Source organism: Amphiura filiformis, chromosome 4 (assembly GCF_039555335.1).
Source record: "Amphiura filiformis chromosome 4, Afil_fr2py, whole genome shotgun sequence".
Taxonomy (NCBI): Eukaryota; Metazoa; Echinodermata; class Ophiuroidea; order Amphilepidida; family Amphiuridae; genus Amphiura; species Amphiura filiformis.
This window is the reverse complement of record NC_092631.1, coordinates 2,619,379-2,639,675: the sequence shown is the minus strand read 5'-3', so window position 1 is coordinate 2,639,675 and position 20,297 is coordinate 2,619,379. Positions and strand designations below refer to the sequence as shown.

Here is a 20,297-nt window from a genome sequence, read left to right as displayed (position 1 = left end):
AAAATTTTGAATATTTTGGCCAAAATTTTCGGATGTCCAAACATGGTGTCAAATATATGTAGAAGACTTGAAGTATACATAAGAGTGTCAGAAGATTGTAGAAGACTTAAACTATACATTTCAGAGTTTGATTTTAGGTCGAAATTTGGCCAAATAACGAAGATCCAAAATTTTGTATATTTTGGCAAAAGTTTTTGGATGTCCAAAAATAGTGTCAAAAATTGTAGAAGACTTGAACTATACATAAGTTGTTTTTAGGTCGAAATTTGGCCAGAAAACGAAGATATAAAATTTTGAAATTTTTGGCCAAATTTTTTGAATGCTCCAAAATGGTGTCAAAAGACTTAAGAAGACTTAAACTATACATAACAGTTGATTTTAGGTCGAAATTTGGTCAGATAAGGAAGATACAAAATTTTGAGTATTTTGGCCAAAATTTTCGGATGTCCCAAAATGGTGTTAAAAGACTTACAAAGACCTGAACTATACATTACAGTTGTTTTTAGGTCGAAATTTGGCCAGATAACGAAGATACCAATTTTTTGAGTAATTTGGCCAAAATTTTCGGATGTCCAAAAATGGTATCAAAAGACTTACGAAGACATGAACTATACATAAGAGTTGTTTTAGGTCGAAATTTGCTCAGATAACGAAGATGCAAAATTTTGACATTTTTGGCCAAATTTTTCGGATGTCCAAAAATGGTGTCAAAAGATTGTAGAAGACTTAAACTATACACAAGAGTTTGATTTTAGGTCGAAATTTGGCCAAATAACGAAGATGTAAAATTTTGAATATTTTGGCAAAAATTTTCCAATGTCCAAAAATAGTGTCAAAAAACTGTAGAAGACTTGAACTATACATATAAGTTGTTTGTAGGACGAAATTCACAAAAATAAGGAATTTCAAAAATTTTATATTGAACGTATAGAATTATTCAATTGCGAATGTCTAATCTCTAATCTCGAGCCAACTTCACCTCGCTACAGGCGTTACGTGTCGTTTAACAACAGACTTGAAGGAAGTGAAAGCGACGAGCAGACTGGAAAGCTTTTACGAATGATAGAGAATCTAGTAGCATCCCATAGTAATAAATTCTATTCCTCTAAGCAATATAAAGTCATCGAAGCAAAGATTAGAGATGAGGAAAAGCGTCGGCAGCAGGAAATTGAACAAGAATTTCGTCGTAAGGTCGAACCCATAGTAGAAAAGATGGCGAAGATGGAAGAAAAGATGGAACGTTTGCAAAATCAAAACGAACAGCATAAAGAAAAAATTGAAAAGGTCAAAGTTCAGCTGAATAACCAAGAACAGAAATCGCAGGAGGAAATATCACGGTTGAAAAAACAACATGAAAACCTAAAAAAAACCGAACGTGAAACGCGTGAAAAGAAAAAGAAAGAGAAAAAGAAATGGGAAAAAGAAAAGAGACAATATGAAAAGGAAAAGAAGAAAGCACAGGAAGAGAACATGTATATGAGAGATGATTTTCGCCGCGAAACTGTAAAATCGTGTGTCACGTGCACAGTCGGTAGTGGAGTGGTTGGAGGTTTGGTAGGGGCAGTGGGATTCTCGGCTATGCCACTCGTTGGAGCTGGCGCGGGATTTGTTGTTGGGAGTGCATTGTATTATGTCGCTACTGGGATTTTTGGTTAATAAGAGTGAACTGTTGCAATAACAGGTTTATTACCGGTACGTAATAAACTGATAATTCGTGTAGATTAATTTAATTTAACTTCTTTACTACTTTCAATTTTACTGCTTACCGACGCGACGTTGCAACGCTTTCGTGGACGTATCAGTGGGCTGTTGGTAACTCCGATAGTTTATACATAGGGCCCAGTGTGTTATTCCTGTGTTCAATGGCGATCTCTTTCTTTCTTTGTGCGTGTTCTTGCTCCTAGTATTGTTCTTGTACGGCCGATTTGGAGCCAGCAGCCTTTATATATATTTATATTATAGATGTTAAGCAAGCCTTTTTCGAGCTTCCTACTTATCTCTCCAATAAGTGGTATAGATCGAACACTTCCATGTGTGTGCTAAACACATGATGTGTCATCGACATAACGACGCTGCAGCTGTGAATGGTGGGGATTATGGAAATATGGAAAAGAAGAGAGAAATATTGAAGAGGGAACTGAGAAAGCAGAGAAGAAAGAAATTAATAAGATTTTATTGAGAGATGATTTTCGCCGTGAAGTAAAATCGTGTCCCTCGTGCACAGTTTTTGCTGGTATGGTTGGAAGTTTGATAGGGAAAGTGGAACATTGATCCACGAAAAATTGCTAAATATATACTTCTCCTGACTTTTAAATCTAGTAAGACATGATAATCGCATTTCTAAAGTGTGATTTGACCTTTAGATTAAAAAGTGGTGTTATTTTTAGCCAGTTGGTAATTATTGATATATCTTGTACTGTAATTATGAATGTTTCGCATTAAATTGAAGTATCTACTGAATATAGATAGAAGCAGTCCCATGGAATATTTATACATACACATAGATAAAAATTTGAAAATATCCTTTATTTTGAAAACCAAAGAGTGGAATGAGATCTTTATGTAAGTTAATTGTACTCAAAATAATGGTAGTGAGGACTTTCTTTCTTTTAGATGTGTCAATTATTACCAATGATTACGAGGGGTTATAAATGTGTCACGCGATCTAATCCAGTCATGTGAAAGACAGCATTATTGTGAATTTCAGCTATAGATAAAATATAAATCAAAAGCAACCCAATATATAAGAAAGTTTGCATTGTTAAAGCTCATACCTATATGTAGTATGTTTGAAACCAATAATGTAATATATAGAATGTAAGGATTTAAGCAAAAGCATGCTTGATGACCGGTCAAGTTAATAATGATAACCACAATTGTTCACATTGCCTCCTTTGGATTGATTGGACCAGATCGTGTAAAATTAAAATAAACAGTAAGTCAAAGTACTTTGGATTCAATATTGTCTATGCCAGTGGAACGGGCCAAAGATATTGCAGCTTATTGCATATTTTGTGATTCGTATTCTCCTTCTGATCTATGCCGGTGCAACGGGGTAAAGACATTGTGTTAAGTTTTCACCCTCTCCTTTCCCATCTTCTTCTTATTCTTACCAAAGATTCGCTCTCCTCTTTATAGCACAATAACTAAAATAACTTTCGGATCCGTACTTGGTACAATGGTGACCCACGTCCACTTAGATGATCCTTGTCTTAGTCTCGACCCCAAACGCCATGGACTACAAGGAGCAGTAAAATTTCAAACAGCTCTATCTCACCAACTACAGCGCCCTCAGGGTTCATACAAACCGTATCAGGATGGGTTTAGGTAGCGATGTTGGGATGGGTTAAAGGGTGTCATTGGTGGTTTAAGGGGCGTTGGGGTGGAAGCCACGGGCACCTTCTCCTCTCCTATCTTCTTATTCTTACCAAAACATGCTCTCCTCTTTATAGCTCAAGAACTAAAATAACTTTCGGATCCGTACTTGGTACAATGATGACCCACATCCACCTAGATAATCCTTGTCTAAGTTGGGGATGTTCATAAAATTTTGAAGTTCAATATTTTTGGCTGAAAGTTCTTTCATTTGAAAGAGAATTAAATTACCTAAACTATAAGGGGTCAATCATGTTTCTAGTGCATATACTTTTGAAGTTACAGACAAAAATAGTGTCATCAAATTGCCCAAAATTTTGTGTGTGAAATTGTGACAGCAGGCACATGTACAATGCACACTACTGTATGTGACCCCAGATGACCTCCTATTCTTTACTGTAAGAAAGCTGTTTTGGATGGTCTTGATTTACACACAAATTGCATTTGAGCTAAATCGAGCGTCGACTTGGTGGAACATGGATTGCACTATGGGATAGTTTATGAATCCAGTATCATGCCAGTACCAACATAAGTCAACATCACTTAGGTTTTGGTTGTCAAAATTAATTTTTAGTGATTTTCTCCACTGAGCCGGCCCCACAGCAAAGCCATTTTTGGACCGTACATGCACATTCCACTTCCCTATGGACGAATAGCGCCACCTATAGTGTGTGATGAGAGCTAGCCTATCTTAGTCTCGAGTCCAGACCCCATGGACTAAGCAGTAAAATTACAAATAGCTCTAGCTCATGCATGACAGTGCCCTCAGGGTTCATATAAACCGTATCAGGAATCAGGATGGGATGGGTTTAGGTAGTGAAGGGATGTTGGGATGGGTTAAGGGGTGTCTTGGTGGTTAAAGGGCGTTGGGGTGGAAGGCACGGGCATAGATATCCCTGTGTTCCCTGTGCAATAATTATGAGCCCCCGATCGGCCCAGCAAAAATCGCTTGCAACCCCCCCCCCTCGGCCTGCCAAAAAATCTTTGCCCCTTACAAATTTTTTGGATCCCATTTTGCAAACATTAAATGGTCTAGATACATGTTGCGGGCGGAGCGAGCAGGAACATTGGCATATTAAAGCGTTTCTGTACTGTTTCCTAAGCCTTTTTAGAGCGTTTTATTTAAAAGGCGCCCCATGAATGTGTGCCAAAAATCCCTTGCCCCCCTCTCGGCTGGCCAAAAATCCCCCCAATTTTACCCTCCCAGGGCTCATAATTATTGCACAGCCCTTAAGCAATAATCCGTGTCCCCAGTGGCGTAGCCAGGGGAAAAGAGGGGCAGCTGAGAAGTCTTTCCCCCTCTCTTGCCCCCTATAAAATGCTGACCGTCCATTTTTGACCATTTTTGTCAAAGTTTGCCCTCCCTGAAAGTTACCTTGCCCCCCTTTGTTCACACTCTGAAAAATGCCGGTCGCCAAGCACCGATATGTTTGACTATTAGGTTTTGTGACTTTATTAAAGGCCTATTCAGAGATTTGCTCATGCTAAGAGTCGAAATAGGACAGTATACATGAAACTCTAATAAGTAGAGAAATTAGCCAGATGTATTTAAGGGATCGGATAGCAACGTTTGCACAGTATTGTTTGTGGGACATGAGAGCACATCAGAAATATCGAATTGCATTTTGAATACGAGCAATGTCCTTCTGATATCAAGTAATTTTGATTTTTTGAAATTGGCAATACAAAACACATTTTATGGCAAATTATCAAAAATGTATATATTTTTATTTTTCATATTATTATATGATGATATGTACTTAAAGTGCATGTAGCTGGGAGGAAAAGCCGATGACCATTTGAACATTTTGACGTTTCGTATTGAAGATACATATTTTTTCTAAAAAAGACCTACATTTTTCAGGCCTTTTTGGAAAAAAAATGTGTATATTTAATACGAAAAGTCAAAATTTTCAAATGATCGTCGCCTTTTCCTCCCACATTGTCCCAGCTACATACACTTTAAGTAAATATATTTAGATTTAATAATATATATATACTTCGAGGACTGTTAGATATCAAAAATATCAATTTTTAATAATTTGCCATAAAATTTGAATTATATGATACCAGAAAGACATTCTTCGTATTCAGAATGTCTGATGTGCTCTCATGTCCCACAAAAATACTTTGCCAAAGTTGCTATCCGAGCCCTTAAATGGGGGCTTTAACTTTGTCTAAACTACGGTTTTCCTTGTTTTTTACTTTCAAAAATACCCAAATGACTTATCCCTCACTTTTAAGCAATTTATACACAATTTTTTTTTTTTTTTATGCAGGGATAAATGGGTCTTGTGCCTTTAAAAACTTCATGCACATCATGATCTTGGACCCTATAATTGTCACATATTTCCTTCGTAATTCCACATTACTATTTCCAATAGTATTTCCCTGATCAAACAATTAGGGGACCGTTTCCCGACAAGCATACTGCCTTATAGAACACAGAAGTTTGCCGTCTCCAGTTTTTGCTAAATTTGTTTGGGGCGCTTTTAGCTCTCATTAAACAGGCAAAGTTGAAAGAAAGTTCGCTAAACTAACGGGGGTTTATCATACGAACGTTAGGTCAATATTTTATAACCGATCGATCCGTCGCCATGTTTATCTTGTCCGCAGTGCAGTGCAAGTGCACAATTGTTGGTGATAACACGACAAGACTTCGCTACAGTCTAACCACTTAAAAACTTAACTGTCTGCGAAATTTACAAACTACGGCATGATTTGGACGCAAAAGACAATTCTCATCTTAATTTTACTCTTTCTCATATCTGCAACATGGTGGATTTCCAAGAATCAAGAATGGGATAGAATGACAGTAACTCGTGCTCGGTATCACATCAATCTACAGGAACATTTATCTTTACATGATAAGTTGACTGCATCAGCAACACAAAGCACCCGAGGTTCGGTAAACAGCTCTACAGTCAGTGTCATCATTTTGGCACAATATCGAACTGGTTCAACATTCATCGGACAATTATTTAATGTGAATCCTGAAATGTTTTATATTTTCGAGCCATTGAAAGCTGTTGATAATTTAGAAGATATCAACGAACAACTTCAGAGTTACGAAAATACAACTGTAAAGTTACTAGAGCGCATTCTTCGCTGTGAATTTTCCGAGCAGTTTGCTTCTTCTTTTCTTAATTTTGATACAGGAGTTCGGTTGACGAAAAATCTTTCTCTCGTTAGAGTTAATGCTGACACTAAATTTAATAGCCAAGCACAGATGCTGAAAGAAATGTGCTTAAGTTACAGGGGTAATGTTGCGACGAAAACCATTCGAGCTACATTAAAAGATGTCGTACAGTTTCTAGAGTACACTGATTACCATAAAAATGTAAAGATCATTCACTATGTGAGAGACCCGCGGGGTGTTGCAAACTCGCGACGAATTGTGAGTTCTGGGCGAAATGCTGTTATGGCATTTGAAAAATACTTATGGGGTAAATTAGAAGTTAGGCCTCACTTGAAAAGCTTGAACATTGATCAGAAAGGATCAATCAACGAGTATTGTGATCGATTACATGACGACATTCAACTTGCACTGCTTCAGCCGAACGTACTGAAAAATCGATATAAATTGATAAGATACGAGGATTTTTCTGCTAACCCGAAACGTATCGCTGAAGAAATCTACTCTTTTCTTGGACTTCAGACCCCAGAGATTGCCATCGAATGGCTGAACTTCAATACGAAAGTTTCATACCAGGATTATAACAACATGGGACTTTCTAAAAACTCCATAAAAGCCGCATCAAATTGGCGTCGCTACTTGAATAATGAAGAATTACAGCTGGTACAAGCTTTATGCGCAGATGTTATGGAGTTACTTGGCTACAAACCTTTAGCTAATAAAAAATTCTTACTTAATTTTACTGTTCCATCACTAGGATTCAGCACATTAGGAAGAGATATAACTATTCAGTAGACAGCATTTGCAAGGTAACAACAAAAACATCTATTTTTTGCAGCTTTATGCCAACCTTTTCAAGAAGTCATAGTTCGAAAATCCTTTAATGGTTTCAGAAAATTGTCAGTGTGATTTTGTTAACACAGTCATCAGGTCTGATCAATACATTGGTATAATTTTGTTTCAAATATCTTATATTTTTAAAAAGCATGTAAATTATTTTTGTTGTTGTCAAAAATGGTTTAAATTACAAATAATGCATTTCCTCCCAAATATTGCATACCTTAGTATTTGTGATACTATTAGTAGTATCAAACATATTATTTACTACTAATCAATGTCCGTGCAAACGGGACATATAGATATTGCATATTTTGTTGTTTTAGTCTTCTCCTTCTTCTTATCTATATGCCCGGGCAACAGGACAATAGGGCATAGATATTATATTTGTTGTGTTAAGTTATGTATGCCCGGATAATATCTCAGCAAATAAAGCAGACCCATGATATTTCGGCGGTCGGTAAAGTAACTCGGCATTTATAATACGCCTAATGCCAGAGGATACAAAGCGCAGAAAACACGGAAAACAAATACAACACAAACAAAAGCAACTTCATGAAAAAAAGGTATGTTTTGAGAAGGGATTTGAACCCGGTGACAGTTTGGGCACTACGGATATTTAGCAGGGGGATTGAGTTCCATTTGTTAGGTACAGCCACTGAAAAGGCCCTGTCCCCGGCAGCCTTGTTCGTCCTGGGTACACGAAGATTAAAGACCATGGTCCTAACGTGTGGTGACTGAGCCCTCATGAGGACGTTTAATAATTAGACACTCATCGATACAGCCCATTCAGGTGCGCCACTAGTTATAGTTATAAGTTATTTTATGGAATTATTTATTCTTACGGTAATCCTCCCAAACGCTAGCCCGGACTTCGAGAAGTTTCTGAAGGAACGCGTATACAACAATAAACAGTTGCAAGGCGTTTACAGTACGGTCTGTGGAGATTTGTATTTTATACCTTCACCTATAAACGAGATAATTTACGTATGAGCTAGACAAAAATGGAACACCAATGTTTTTGCTACTGGTGACTCTTAATATATACTGAACAACATATCCAAAAAGGCCAAATAAGGGCATATGGGAAAATATTCATTTGAATATTTCTAAAATGGCCGCTAATGCAGGCCTCAAATGTCAAAATTGGGAGAATGTGGATAAAAATCATATAATTGCATTGGTCTTATTAGGATTCAGAAAAAGTATAGTTTGACCTATCTACGATTTATAGTTCTTGAATTATAGGCATAAAGGTGAAATGTTCAATTTTGGTCTCCATGATTATGTACAGGGGTAAAAAAACCAAAAATGCTCCGATTTCGCTCAAAGTTGTCTCACATGGGGTAAATTGAAGTTTATCAAACGCATTCCGTATTTGCAGAGCAAAGGTTCACTATGAAAATAATGACAAGCTAGCGTCAGACTTCTGAGGAAAACATTTGGCGAAGAAGTGCTGAAGTAAGACCTAGTGTAACTGAGAGTTGGTAATCCCAGCAAAATTTATAAAGCAACATCAAGTAATGAATGATCATTATCAACACATATTACAACTAAGTAATACGACAAAAACCTCATAGCAGACATTATTTACAAACCGTCCGCGTCCGCACCCCTTTGTATTATAATGACTACAGACGGCACCGGTTTTTTTTTGGGGGGTTTTCGGTATTCGGCACTATACGAAAATCACCGCAATATGCGTGTACCGTTTGCGATGAACATTCACTCGGTCGGACATCCGGGAACATTGTCCCCTTCGTCCCCTTTGAACAAGTGCGCGCATAAGAACCAGCTCGAGAAAGGGGAACTGCACATGCGCACACTGGTTTTACAAGGCTATTCCCCCTTTGTGACGTCAGTCCGACCAAGAGAATGAAGTATTGATATATACCAAAGAGACACATGTTTAAAACAATGGTACATTTAGATTTGAGTAGCATGATAGTATTCCGTCATTCTGGGGGAGGCTAAAACTGTTGGTCCCATGTACAGAGAGTCATACATGTACATTTTTCTTTTTACAGTGGTCAGATTCGAAAAGAGAAAGCATTCTAGTCCAATCCGTCTTAAAGATTAACTTATTGTTATAGTTGGTATCGATCTGCTAAACATGTAGAATAGACAAATAGTAAAAAACGCCAAATTTGAACAACACCCATGACAATGAAAGTTGGTAGCTGAACAAATTGTCTTTCTATTCTTCATTGTCAGGTACACTATTGTAATATTACTCCCAAGGATGATCTCGACTACAATAATAATTACCATTGAGCTTTGAAGGATGCTCATCCCATCTACATAGATATAATAAACTTGCTGGAAGAATGCAACAGGCGTTATATGGCAGACGAGCAGACGGGAAGGCTTTTACGTATGATAGAGAATTTAGCAACATCCAATAATGATAGATTATCTTCCTAGCAATATGAAGTCATCGGAGCAAAAATTAGAGAGGAGGAAAAGCGTCGTCAGTAGGAAATTGAACAAGAATGTCGTCGTAAGGTCGATCCCATAGTTCCAAAGATGGCAAAGATGGAACAAAAGATGGAACGTTTGCAAAATCAAAACGAACAGCATAAAAAAAGATTGAAAAGGTCAAAGTTCAGCTGAATAACCAAGAACAGAAATCGCAGGAGTAAATTTCACGGTTGAAAAAAACCATGAAAACCTAAAAAGAACCGAACGTGAAACGCGAGAAAGGAAAGAGAAGAAGAAATGGCAAAAAGAAAAGAGAAAAATTGAAAAGAAAAAGTAAAAAGCACAAGAATAGAACATGAATATGAGAGATGAGTGGGTAGTGGACTGGTTGAAGGGTTCATAGGGGGAGTGAGATTAACGGAGCGGACACGGGATTGATTTGTTGAGGAGAGTGCATTGTATTATGTCGCTACTGGTATTTGTGGTTTAAATAAGAGTATGAGTAACTGTTGTAATAAAAAGTTTATTCCGTAATTAACTTGATCATTTATATAAAGTCTGCACAAAAAGTAACGCAGCTGTTATAAATACGCTTATAGCTTCAAAACTAATAACTGTTTTCACAATATTTCAACATAGAGAGAAGGATGATTTATTTACGCGCATTTTGATACCCAATTTGTCAAACGTCGTTCAATATTAACAACACAGTAGTGCTTTTAAAGAAAAATACCCGAATTAAAAAGTTGCAGTTTACAGCGATCAATGGTTATTATGCCAACACTGTAGCACGTAAAGCCTGCCATTATCTTCCCGTTTACTTCAAATCAATACAAATAACTGCAACTTTTTAATTCGGGTATTTTTCTTTCACAACACTGCTGTATTGTTAATATTGAACAAAATTGGACAAATTGGGTATCAAAATGCGCGTAAATAAATCATCCTTCTTTTTATGTTAAAATATTGTGAAAACAATTATTAGTTCTGAAGCTATAGGCGTATTTATAACAGCTGCGTTACTTTTTGTGCAGACTTTAGATTAAACTTCTTTATTACTTTCAATTTCGCTTGCCGTCGTTGTAACGTTTTCGGGATGTTGGTGACTCTGATAGGTTCTTGGAATAGCTATAATGGAGCCACCTATTCAGATTCTAGTCACTGTGGTTGATAAGGTTGTCGTCCACAGTGTCCAGTTATAATCCCGTGTCTCTGTTTAATAGCGGTTTCTTTCTTCAGTACTTTTGCGTTTCCATGTCTATTGCGTGTCCTTGCGGTTGTTCTTGTACCGCCAAATTGGAGAGAGTAGCTTTTTATTTTATATGTTCGGCAAGCCTTTTTTTCGAGCTTCCTACTTGACTCTCCATTGAAAGTGGTGTTACAATCCGACAAAGAGATTTGGTATACTAATACACTGAACTTTTCCATGTGTGTGCTCAGCACATTATGTGTCGTCGACATAACAAAGCCATAGCCGCGAAGGTTGTGGATCTGATGGGTTTTTTCTCAAAGTACTCTAAGGGAAAAAAAGAAAAGCCACAGCCGCGGAGGTTGTGGATCTGATGGTTTTTTTCTCAAAGTACTCTATGGGGGAAAAAAGATAAGAAAAACATTGAAATGGACACTGTGAAAGCACAGAAATAAATAAATATGACTTATTGAAAGATGATTTTTACCGTGAAACGGTTAAATCGTGTCCCTCGTGCACAGTCTTGCTGGTATGGGTAAACGTGTGCTAGGGACAGTCTGGCAGTATATTTGGAGCTGGCGTTGATTTGGAGCTGATTCGCTAAATCAAGAAATCATCAGAAATCAGATTTTTACAGTTTTGTAACAGTTTTGTTCAAATATGACCTGCAAGCAATAAGACTAGCAACAACCTATAAATGAAGACAGAGATAAAAAAAAAAAGACTACAATGCGTCTGACGTCATCTGTCAATCAAACTCGAGCACAGTTTGTTTACAAGTGTGTCGTGATGATTAGTTGCTGAACGCGGCGGTAAAACCGGTCGCCTTAGTAATTTTGTACCTTCAAACATACAGACCATCTCAAAAGTCTTTATTGTAGGAAACTTTCTTTCCCGAATGCATCATGTCAACAATGCCTAGAAAAGTTGCTCTCCGCGCTTTGTAATTTTCTGCTATTCCTTATCCGGTCTGCACCATATAAATCGAAAAAAAAAATTCGAAATTGTCAATGGACCTACCCACCAACTGGGAAATCGTCTTGACCTCATCATGACTAATGCACCAAACCTATTCAAACCAACCAAGATCGGGTGCAACATGAGTACTTCAGACCAGGGAAGTGCCACTGTTCAGACCACTTCCTTGTCAAAACTGCCTTAGAGGTTTCACCTCTCTCTGGACCATCCCCTGCAAGACATGTATGGATGTATAAAAAGGCTGATTGGAACAACTTAAGGTGGCACGCAGGATCACTCAAAGTGGGAAATTTTAGACATTGTTTTGTATTGTATCTTTAAAAGTAATGATGATAAGTATATAAAAGTAAACACTGACCAATTTTTACATATACCAATTTTTCGATGTTACTCTTAAAGAAGCTGACAGCGTGGACCTTCTAGGTCTTACATTGAATAACAACTTGTCCTGGAACCAAGTAGTCACAAAAATGTCTAAGACAGCCGGTCAGCGACTGGGACTCATCAGAAGAGCTTCGCCCTTTACCTACCTGCCCAGAGAGCCATCATCTACAAGGCCACGATAGATCAAAAATGGAATATACTAGCAGTGCTTGGATTGGTGCATTGGTCCCACCTCACTAGCTCAGCTAGACTCCATCCAAAATAGAGCTAATCGTGTCATTGGTCTGCCAACGAATAAAGATCGTCGTATTCAGCCATTGAGCCACCGAAGGGCAGTTGGAGCAGCCACCCTCTTCTATCGCGTGTTCTACAAGAAAGCCACTGAGTTGTTATACCAGCTGATGCCAGACATCCATGACCAGTGGACTTCGGTTGTATATATAAATGCGCATATATAAATGCGCACGTGACATCTACAAGTCGCCATACCGTATTAAACGATATAAGGTACCCGGATGTACATAAACTCCCCGTGCAAAAGTATAGGGGAAAATGACAGGTCGCAAGGAAAATTGCTTTTGCAAAATAGTGGCATTGATTGCAAAGGGTAAAATAACTTGACCCGAAACATAAACTCTTTATTAACGTTTTCCATCACGGAAAAAAAATTAACTACGGAAAAGCTAGATATAGCTGATTTACAAACTTATATTTCATAATTTCCGTGCTAAATGGGCGTGCCAATTGGCCATATCTATGACGTAGTGCTGGTTTCATACTATCATGCTGCTTGCCGCCGAGCGGCGTGACACACGCGCATTGTAGACAAACAGACACAATCAAGACTTGTGAATCGCTGATAAGTCATGCCTCTTGTCGCAACGGCATGAAAGTATGAAAGGGGACATGATTGGCTTTAAGGTCAGAACTGTGCAGGCGGCGGACGACATGATCGAGCCGGCAACTTGTGAAACCGCCCGGCCGTATGGCATTTTCCAATATAGTCGGTTAATTTTGTGGGGTTCATCATCGAACCCCAACGGTTTTAGCTTGTATTTATATTATTTATCAACATAGGCCTATTTGTTTGTGATATTTCAAGCGTTTTAAAATTTCAAAATAATCCCAATCAATTACACGGTTGACGATGAAAATTTACTGAATTTAGAGAATGCAATGCGGCCACCACCTGGAACTGTGGTCGCAATTTCAGTGATTGACAGTGAGGTAACACGAACATGGCACTGGCCATCTGGTCACGTGCGCATTTATATATGCGCATTTATATATACAACCGAAGTCCACTGATGACCCCAGGTTTATAGCCTTTTGCGAATGATGTCGAAAAACGTTTTGTTAACCAGATGTTTTTGAATGGGTCTTCAACTTTGTCAAAACTACAGTTTTCCTTGTTTTCTTTAGCCTAATCTCTAATTCTAAAAATACCTAATGAAAATTTTAAGGACTTATCTCACACTCTTAAGCAATTTATGCACAATTTTTTTAAAATTATTTTACACTTTAGGGATGAATGGGCCTTGGGGCTTTTAAGTACTTGCACATCATGATTTTGGACCCTATACTTTTTCACGCATTTCCTTCGGAATTCGACATTACTATTTCAAACAGTATTTCCCGTATCAAATAATTAGGAGACAGTTTCTCGACAACCAATATAATGGCTTATGGAACACAGAAGTTCGCCGTTTCCGGTTTTTGTCAAACTCGGCTGGGGCGCTTTGCCCTATTATTAAGCTGACGGCGGCCACCAACGTTAGGTCGATAATTATTTTAATTATCATAACCGATTGATGGTTTGCCGTCGCCGTGTTTGTGATATCCGCACTGCGGTGCAATTGCACAATAATTGTTGACGATACACATCAAGACTTACCTATAGGCTAAACCACATGAAAACGTAACTGTCTGCGAAATTTACAAACTACGAAATGATTTGGGCAAAAAAGGTAATTATCATCTTAATTATCCTCTTTCTCATATCTGCAACGTGGTGGACTTCCCAGAATCAAGAATGGCTTAGAATGACAGTAACTCATGCTCGAAATCCAATCAATCTACAGGAACATTTATCTTTAAATGGTAAGATGAAAACATCCTCAACACAAAGCACCCGAGGTTCGGTAAACAGCTCTGCAGTCAGTGTCATCATTTTGGCACAATATCGAACTGGTTCAACATTCATCGGACAATTATTCAATAAGAATCCTGAACTGTTTTATATTTTCGAACCATTGAAAGCTGTTGAGAATTTAGACGATATCAACGGACAACTTCAGAATTACGAAAATACAACTGCAAAGTTACTAGAGCGCATTCTTCGCTGTGAATTTTCCGAGCGGTTTGCATCTTCTATTCTTAACTTTGGTGTATCAGTTTCTTTGACGAAAAATCTTTCTGTCGTTAGAGTTAACGCTGACACCAAATTCGATAGTCCAGCACAGATGCTGAGAAAAATGTGTTTAAGTTACAGGGGTAATACTGCGACTAAAACCATTCGAGTTACTTTAAAAGATGTCGTAGAATTGATAGAGAACACTGATCACCAAGATAATGTAAAGATCATTCACTATGTAAGAGACCCGCGGGTGTAGCAAACTCGCGACGGATGGTGAGTTCTGGTCGGGATGCTGTTATGGCATTTGAATCATACTTACGGGGTGAATTGAAAGTTAAGCCTCAATTGACACGTTTGAAATTTGATGGTAAAGGAGCATCAATCAATGAGTATTGCGATCGATTACATGACGACATTCAACTTGCACTGCTTCAGCCGAACGTACTGAAAAATCGATATAAATTGATAAGGTATGAAGATTTTTCTGCTAACCCGAAGCGTATCGCTGAAGAAATCTATTCTTTTCTTGGACTTCAGACCCCAGATGTTGTCATGAAATGGCTGGACGAAAATACTTCATACAATGTTTCAAACCAGGGATATAGCAACATGGGACTTCGCAAAAACTCCGTAAAAGCCGCATCAAATTGGCGTCACTACTTGAATGATGTAGAATTGCACCAGATACAAGCTTACTGCTCAGATGTTATGGAGTTACTTGGCTACAAACGTTTTGCTAATGCAAAATTCTTACCTGATTTTACTGTTCCATCACTAGGACTAAACACATTAGGAAGAGATATAACTATACAGTAGACAGCAGTTGCAAGGTAACAGTAGAACTAACAGTAAGCTACATTTCCTGATTTCCACGTTGTGATGTACACCGATGTCATAAAATACTCTATGACTATATATAATTAGCGTGTGAAATCCGACATACATCACTCCCGCATATCACTATGTATGATACGGGTTCTGACTTTCAACATATTCAACATCTTTTGTATACAATTTTGTTTGTATGACGTCAAGGTGTCCTCCATAAATGTGTAAGATGTGTTACAATTGGTCATTGACCTGTTAAGATGTGTTGATTTTGAGTCAAACGTTTTTTGATTACAGAATGTTTTTGATTACAGAATTGTATGCCCCGGTGTATGCCCCTGCCAAATTATGGCGAAGGCCGAGGCCTCCCCGTGTTGAGCGAGGGTTATTGTTACGGTATCGATTCTTATCCTTAGTACATCTTCAGGCCGAATGTTGATCTGGAGCAATTGTTCATTTACCTGTGACAAAATGGTGTTGCAATAGGTTGTTGAGTTTGAGTCAAACTTCTTTTACGAATGTTAAGGATGCGATCTACCAAAAACATCTATTTTATGCCAACCTTTTCAAGAAGTCATAGTTCAAAACTCCTTGCTTTCAGAAAGTTGTCAGTATGACTTTTTAACGCATTCATATCAATACATTGGTGTAATTTTATTTCAAATATCTTATATTTCTACAGATTTAGCATGTAATTTTTTGGGGGTCAAAATTGGATAAAATGACAAAAAATAATGCATTTCCTCCCAAATATTGCATACTCCTGTTTCATATTTTGTATACGGCTTGTGCTATTATCACGCATAATTATTTACTACTTGTCATGGTTTGATGATAATATGCTGAGATAAATATCAAATTTGGGCATATGGTTCTAAAAAGTGTATGATAATTCTCATTTTAATTATCATATTAAAATACAAAGCAAGTGTACTCTTATTTTAGTCAAATCGCATTATTAGTTTTATTGACATCTGTCTCATCAGGCCAATAAATATTGCATTTAAGGTTGTTGATACGTTTGTACTCGTGGTACAAATTATGACAGAAACACATTTACTTGATTGGACAATTTACTATTTTTCTTTGCCCGTGCAACGGGGTATATGTAGGCCTATAGATATTGTATTTGTTGTGTTTAGTCTTTTCCTTCTTCTTATCTATGCCCAGGCAACAGGGCATTTGTATTTGTTGTGTTTAGTTATAGACCTAAACTTTCAGATCTTTTGGGAAACCGCGTGTATATCTTCAATACAAAAGGTCAACATTTTTCATACTTCGGCTTTTCATACACTTTAAGTACATTGGATTTATTAAGTTTGCTATATTTTTCCTTCTTGTATTATTTTTTTTAGAAAATTGCGCATTACAGTGTTTTATATTTAAAAATGAAAAATAAAAAACACATTGTGCATTCCACTTTTCGGACCTGCTACTGGAAACAAGCTTTTTTTTTTTTGCTTTTTCTTGCCTTATGTCATCTAATTATGGGCCACAGGCCCTCATGCTAATTAGCATAAAAATTGTCAAATCTTGTCCAAAGTGTATCGACCTTGGTACTAAAATGGCAAATTTCTCGAGCAACATGTAAACACTGGTAATATTATTGTCTTCATTGTTTCATTGGGCCCTTCAGTTTTGGAGGTATATGCAAATTGACATATATTGTCCGAAGTGTATCGACACTGGTACCAACATGTGGCAAATTTCATGATCAATTTATTTTTTTCATTAGACCCTTTCCCGTGTTGAGTTATTTGTAAATTAGCTAATTGGAATAAAAATGCTCAAATATTGCCCAAAGTGTATCGACCTTGGTACCAAAATTTCATGAGCAATGGGTTATTCCATTTAAGATCTACTGTAACACTACTCCTGTGGAAGATTTTGGAAACGAGTGACTGGCTCGTTGTGGCGGGATGTACAAACAACACTACAGTACACGCACCCAGTACACGTTCTTCAAGGCCGTCCTATACAAAGCACGTATTCATCAGATAGTACAGGTGAGATCGTTTTAATTTTTATCTCTCTATACCAATCCATGTTATTTGCAATACCAATCGTCTACCAATCCATGTTAAGATACACCCGTGAATGGCTCAACCAATTCTTGGAGTATTATAGTCTTCTAAAAAGCACGTTTTCAACAGATAATTGAGGTAGGATCGTTTGTAATTTTGTATAGCAGTTCCTAATACATCATGGGAAGGATCACAAATTTACAACACTGTGTTGTGTTAGCCTCACTGGGCATACTAGCCTTTTGGTTGTCATCTACCCAAGATACTACGTACCATAACTGTAGTTATTTGAACAAACAATCATGGCATCACCAACAAACAATGAACGGAAATCACAGTGACTTGAACTTGTATGGATGCCAACAACATATGAACAAAAACTGTACTCTTTTGTACTTGAACAGCAAATTGCTGTGTAGTAGTAGTACTAAGAACCATGTAAAGTTACCAATGAGGTATTTGTCAACTATATCCGGGCCTCTTTACATCATCAATCAGCGTATAGAAATGTTTCCTCATGTAAAGGAACAAATATAGGCCTACGTGTATAGATTCAAATCTAGAGTTTTTGCAGCATTCGCTGATCAATTGCCTCTCCACATTATGTCCAAGTTTCATCAATCAAAGGCCAAGTCTTTGTATTATATCCATGTCCATACCACTGAAGAGCTCAAATTCCAGATTCGTTAATTGGAATTTGCAAATCAATCAGAAACCTGTGATAAAGCGAATCTTCTTGATGTTGTTTCTGATGATATCTGGTGATATACAATGCAATCCAGGACCTAATACTCCTCAATGCTCAATATGTTCGAGCAATATCGAGTCTGAAAATACATCATTGCAATGTTATGAGTGCCATAAATGGACTCATGCTAATTGCGAAGGAGGAGTCTTTCTCACCAATCAATCCCTAACAGGTAAAATGACTTATTGGGAGTGTCCAGCCTGCTGTCTCCCAAATGTCTCAAACTCCTTATTTACTATTTCTGACTTTGAACTGTCAAATGTGTTTTCAAACTTGGATGATTCAATGGATAGCTCCTGTATATTCATAGCGGACGAGATGATAACATCTAGCCCTAAACCACCAAATACTAGAGCTAAAAAAGATCAAGGTACAAACACAAAACCAAAATCTATCAAAGTAATGTTGGTTAATTGCAGAAGTCTTAAAAGCGAAAGAAAGCAACATGATTTCTTAGATCTTGTTGAAACCCACAGGCCTGATGTAATATGTGGGCAGGAGTCTCACATTGATGCTTCGTTTTCCTCTTCTGAAGTATTTCCATCGGGTTACACTATCTCGCGTAAAGATCGAGATGTGCATGGTGGGGGTGTTTTTGTAGCAATTACAGATCAGCTCGTATCAACAACCGAATATACCCTTGATTCCAAAAGTGAAATCATTTGGTGTAAAATCAGTGTAGTTGGAAGTAAACCATTGTATATAGGGTCTTTTTATAGGCCAACTAATGACAGACTTGAGCCCTTAAATGAGCTTAATGAATCTCTTAGCAAGTTATCACAAAATGGTGGTCTGCCAAATGTAATTCTTGCGGGTGATTTTAATTGTCCCAGCATAGACTGGGATGATCATATTGTATTACCTAATCCTCAATATGGCTATGCTGTCAATAGGTTGTTGCTAGATACAGTGAACGAGCATGGATTACATCAACATGTTCATGAACCGACTCGCTTAGATAATATATTGGATCTTCTATTTACCACTAACCCTGATCTTGTGGAAAAAGTAACTGTCTCCTCTGGTATGAGTGATCACTCTGTTGTAACAGCCACAGTTAATATCAAGGCTAAGTTAAGCAGGAAACCTCCTCGTAGAATTTTCATTTTTAGGAAAATGAACGTCGAAGGTATCAAGAACGATGCAAAGGTTTTTCAGGATAGTTTTTTACAATCTGCGTCTGAAAATACACGTCCTGCCAGTGACAATTGGGTGCTGTTCAAATCACATATCAATGAGTTGCTAACTACTCATGTGCCTCAGAAAGTAGTTAAGCAGAGATGGGACGTTCCCTGGATGACTCAACCAATTCGTAGACTCATCCGTAAAAAGAAAAGGGTATACAATGCTTATAAGAGTCATAAAAACAGCCAAACTTGGGAGAAGTTCACAAAGCTTAGAAAGACCGTGCAGACAGAATTAAAGCATTCCAAAAATGATTATTTAATGGGTCTTCTTGAAGACAACAATCAAGAAAACTCAAAACCATCTGTCAACAAAAAATTCTGGGGACATGTAAAAAACCTGAAACGTGATGGCACAGGCGTTGCTACACTTCAGGTTGATGGCAAAGAAATGGTGAGTGGGAAAGATAAGGCAAATGCTCTTAGTAATCAGTACTGTAGTGTATTTACCACAGAAAATCTGTCTTTTATACCAACTGTAGCAGGTGACCCTATACCTACCATAGATGATCTCAGAGTAGATACCGAGGGAGTTGAAAAATTGCTTCATAATATAAATCCAAAGAAAGCAAGTGGCCCTGATGGTGTTCCGTCTACGATCTTGAAAGAGTTAAGCAAAGAACTCGCACCAATCATGAGTCACATTTTTCAACAATCCCTTGATACAGGTGATGTTCCTGCCGATTGCACAGGTGTTGGCCCTGATCATTTGTTCGTATATCCGCCATTTTGGATTTTTGCCATTTTGTGCATTTTGAAACCAAAGACCAATTTTTTCTTCATTTTTTAAAGTCCCCAATTAATCTGTATGCAATTACCTATCATGTGAGACATGTT

General features: G+C 37.6%; 2 protein-coding genes across 2 annotated transcripts; both read left to right on the top strand.

Annotated features, from left to right (window-relative positions):
• Nucleotides 1–6,091: 6,091 nt before the first annotated feature.
• LOC140149622 (carbohydrate sulfotransferase 1-like) lies at nt 6,092–7,306 on the top strand. Its single transcript, XM_072171701.1, has one exon. The coding sequence runs from the start codon at nt 6,092–6,094 to the stop codon at nt 7,304–7,306; it is 1,215 nt and encodes a 404-aa protein (XP_072027802.1).
• Nucleotides 7,307–14,362: 7,056 nt separating this feature from the next.
• Nucleotides 14,363–15,492, top strand: LOC140149621 (carbohydrate sulfotransferase 1-like). Its single transcript, XM_072171700.1, has 2 exons — nt 14,363–14,679; nt 14,919–15,492. The coding sequence occupies exons 1-2, from the start codon at nt 14,363–14,365 to the stop codon at nt 15,490–15,492; spliced, it is 891 nt and encodes a 296-aa protein (XP_072027801.1).
• The last annotated feature ends 4,805 nt before the right edge of the window (nt 15,493–20,297 follow it).